The sequence below is a fragment of the Microtus ochrogaster genome, chromosome 2 (assembly GCF_000317375.1).
Source record: "Microtus ochrogaster isolate Prairie Vole_2 chromosome 2, MicOch1.0, whole genome shotgun sequence".
NCBI classification, from domain to species: Eukaryota; Metazoa; Chordata; class Mammalia; order Rodentia; family Cricetidae; genus Microtus; species Microtus ochrogaster.
Window position 1 is genome coordinate 40,382,817 of NC_022010.1, and position 2,662 is coordinate 40,385,478.

The 2,662-nt window shown below is 43.1% G+C and overlaps 1 protein-coding gene across 8 annotated transcripts in view; it reads right to left on the bottom strand.

The window, feature by feature from the left end:
- The window catches only part of Acap2 (ArfGAP with coiled-coil, ankyrin repeat and PH domains 2), a 115,805-nt gene that overhangs the window by 36,848 nt on the left and 76,295 nt on the right, over positions 1 to 2,662 (bottom strand). For all 8 annotated transcript variants that reach the window (XM_005344812.3, XM_013351432.2, XM_005344811.3 and 5 more), the window contains one exon: positions 222 to 334. In XM_005344812.3, the coding sequence (XP_005344869.1) occupies positions 222 to 334 (113 nt within the window). The remainder of the gene's footprint in view (positions 1 to 221; positions 335 to 2,662) is intronic.

Here is a 2,662-nt window from a genome sequence, read left to right on the forward strand (position 1 = left end):
AAAAAAAATCTAGTTTTCTCCTTTAAGCCCTTAGTTTCAAATCTAAAAATCTGTGTTTTCACTCTTCACCTGACCCTTACGATTCGGTAGACTGTACTAAAGAAAGTTAATAAGAATTTTTAGAATTTAGATAGTTCTGGGGAAAATGAGTTGCCAATTACAAGGAAAGGCAGAGAATGGCAAACATGTTAAAATTACAATGAACGTTTGAAGTCTGTTACCTGTTCCACGTTTTGAAGGCGTTGCTGGCTCGCTTGAAGAGATACCCTTCCATGACAATGCCATTCGCTGCATCGACATTATACTCCAGCTTGGAGTCATCACTGGAGAAGTCCTAGACAGATACACACGAGTTCAGACAACGGTGTTTCCAGAAAGAGATGTAACCAGGGAAAAGAGCTGTAAGAAGTTCGCAGTAAGTCCTACACAAACTCGGGGGGAGGAACATAACAGAGACGTGCTTTAACACACTAACAATTCAGGGTGCTGGGGACCAAACTCTGGCTCTCTGCAAGAGCAGCAAGTGCTCTTAACTTGGAAGCCTTCTCTCCAGCCCTGGAAGCCAGACTTCTACCTATGATAGCTCTTCTGCAGACTGGATGACGCTTAGCTGTGAGAAACCAGCATTAGAGGGAAAGCAGATGAGATCCTCCCAGGGCTTCCTCACATGAACATGCTAAAACATGAAACGGAAATAGGTTGAATTCAGGACTCTAAAAAAGCCAGGCGGTATTCAGGCGGTAGTCGTACATCTTTAATACCACTTGGGAGGCAGAGGCCGGAGGATCTCTGTGGGTTCAAGGTCAGCCTGGTCTACAAAATGAGTCCCAGGATAGCCAGGACTGGTACACAGAGAAACCTTTTCTCAAAAACCAAAAATTTTAAGCATAAAAAGTCAATCTATAAATGAATCGTTATATTTCTACATGTTTCTCTCTGGAAAAAATAGAAAACACTAGTTCCTTCATTAAAACTATGTGTACACCTATTTTTAAAATTCACATTACTTTGTGTATGTGCATGTGTACTTCATGTATGGTCTGAACTCAGTACTCTAAACACAACAGACAAGTGCTCTGCCCCAAGCACATAAACCCAGCCATCATTCACAGCAGAGTGCACTGCGCAGTAACCAGACTTAACTGACTTCTTCAACATATGTATACTTTGTACGTGTGTACATGTTCATCTGTGCATATGTGTGTGAGCACGTGTACACCTGTGAAGCCAGGAATCAACGTTAGGGATCTTCCTCGATTGTACTCTACCTTATGTCTTGAGACAGGTTCTTTCAATAAACCTGGAACTCACCAATTTGGCAACACTAGCTGGCAAGCAAGCTCCAGGGGTCCACCTCACTCCAGTCCCCTAGTACTAGTTCCACAGGTGTAGGCCACGGCGCCCAGCCTTTTTCAGGGTCCCTGGAATCTGACCACAGGGCCCCATGCTTACATAGCACACACTGCACCAAATGAGCTGTCCTCCCGGCCCTCACCTGTACAACATCTTAAAGGTTTCCTGTGCTTTTACTTTTACATCTTAAATCAACATAGAATATAATATAGGGTTTCATTATGACATATTCGTATGTGTAGATTTCATGTACTTAGTATTAATATATTGGGCTAGATTCCACATATGAGAAAGAACTTACTATTTATCTTTCTGATACTTGCCTATTCTATTTCTACTTTTGTCTTCCTGTAAAAGACATACTTTTACTCTTCTTTAAGGCTAAATGAACTCTGTGCGCACATGTGTGTGAACATGTGACATTTTCATTAGTCCCATGTTTGCCGAAGACACTTGGGTGGCTCCACGTCTTGGCCACTGTGAACTGCAGCAGGAAACTCGAGTGTGCCGGCATCTCTGGGGTGCGCTTCCCTCACATAGTCAGGAGCAGGCCCAGGAGTGGCGCTACTGTCGTCACATGGTGGCTTTACTTTTAGTTTCTGGGGAGGACTAAAGGTTGTGTTTGAAGCATCTGCAGGTTCTTTGTAATCACTACGAGACTCAGAGCATAAATAATGGGGCTAGGGGTGCAGCTCGATGGGGTCTGCTTGTCCAGCATGTGCAACACCAAAATAGTAATAATAGTAGTGATACCAAATAGTAATAATATAAAGCATAAAACAGAATTAGCTCAATGTGCACTGCACTGTAAATGTGTATTCTCGACTACTTCTTGAGATTTATGAGTCTTCTATTATCAATGTCCCTTAATAAACTACTCAGATGTGATACACTGCAGGACGTTCCATATGTAAGCAGCTAGTAACAGTGGATGCAATATTGCTTCTGGAATCTCTGTGAACGCGTTCATAATCTGACAGTTAGGAGGGGACACTCAAAGGCAACTGGAGTGAAGAAAAACTGGAAGACAGATGGACAGAACAAGGACATCTGCCTCTTTCCTGCAGGGTCCAGGAAGCAGATGGCTCAACTAAGAAGGGTGAGTAGAAACAGCTAACCAAAGCATTTCCACTGAGCCTGCAAGTGAGACCAAAAGAACCATTATTACCACCACCAGTCAAGAATATCAGAAAGGTCCAGTCAACCAGAGCAGCGACAAAGATGAAGGGTGGAAAGAAAGAAGCACACTGTCCTGATGTTGCTTACAGAGAGGACACTGTACACAAAAGAATTCAGAGAGAAAGCAGCA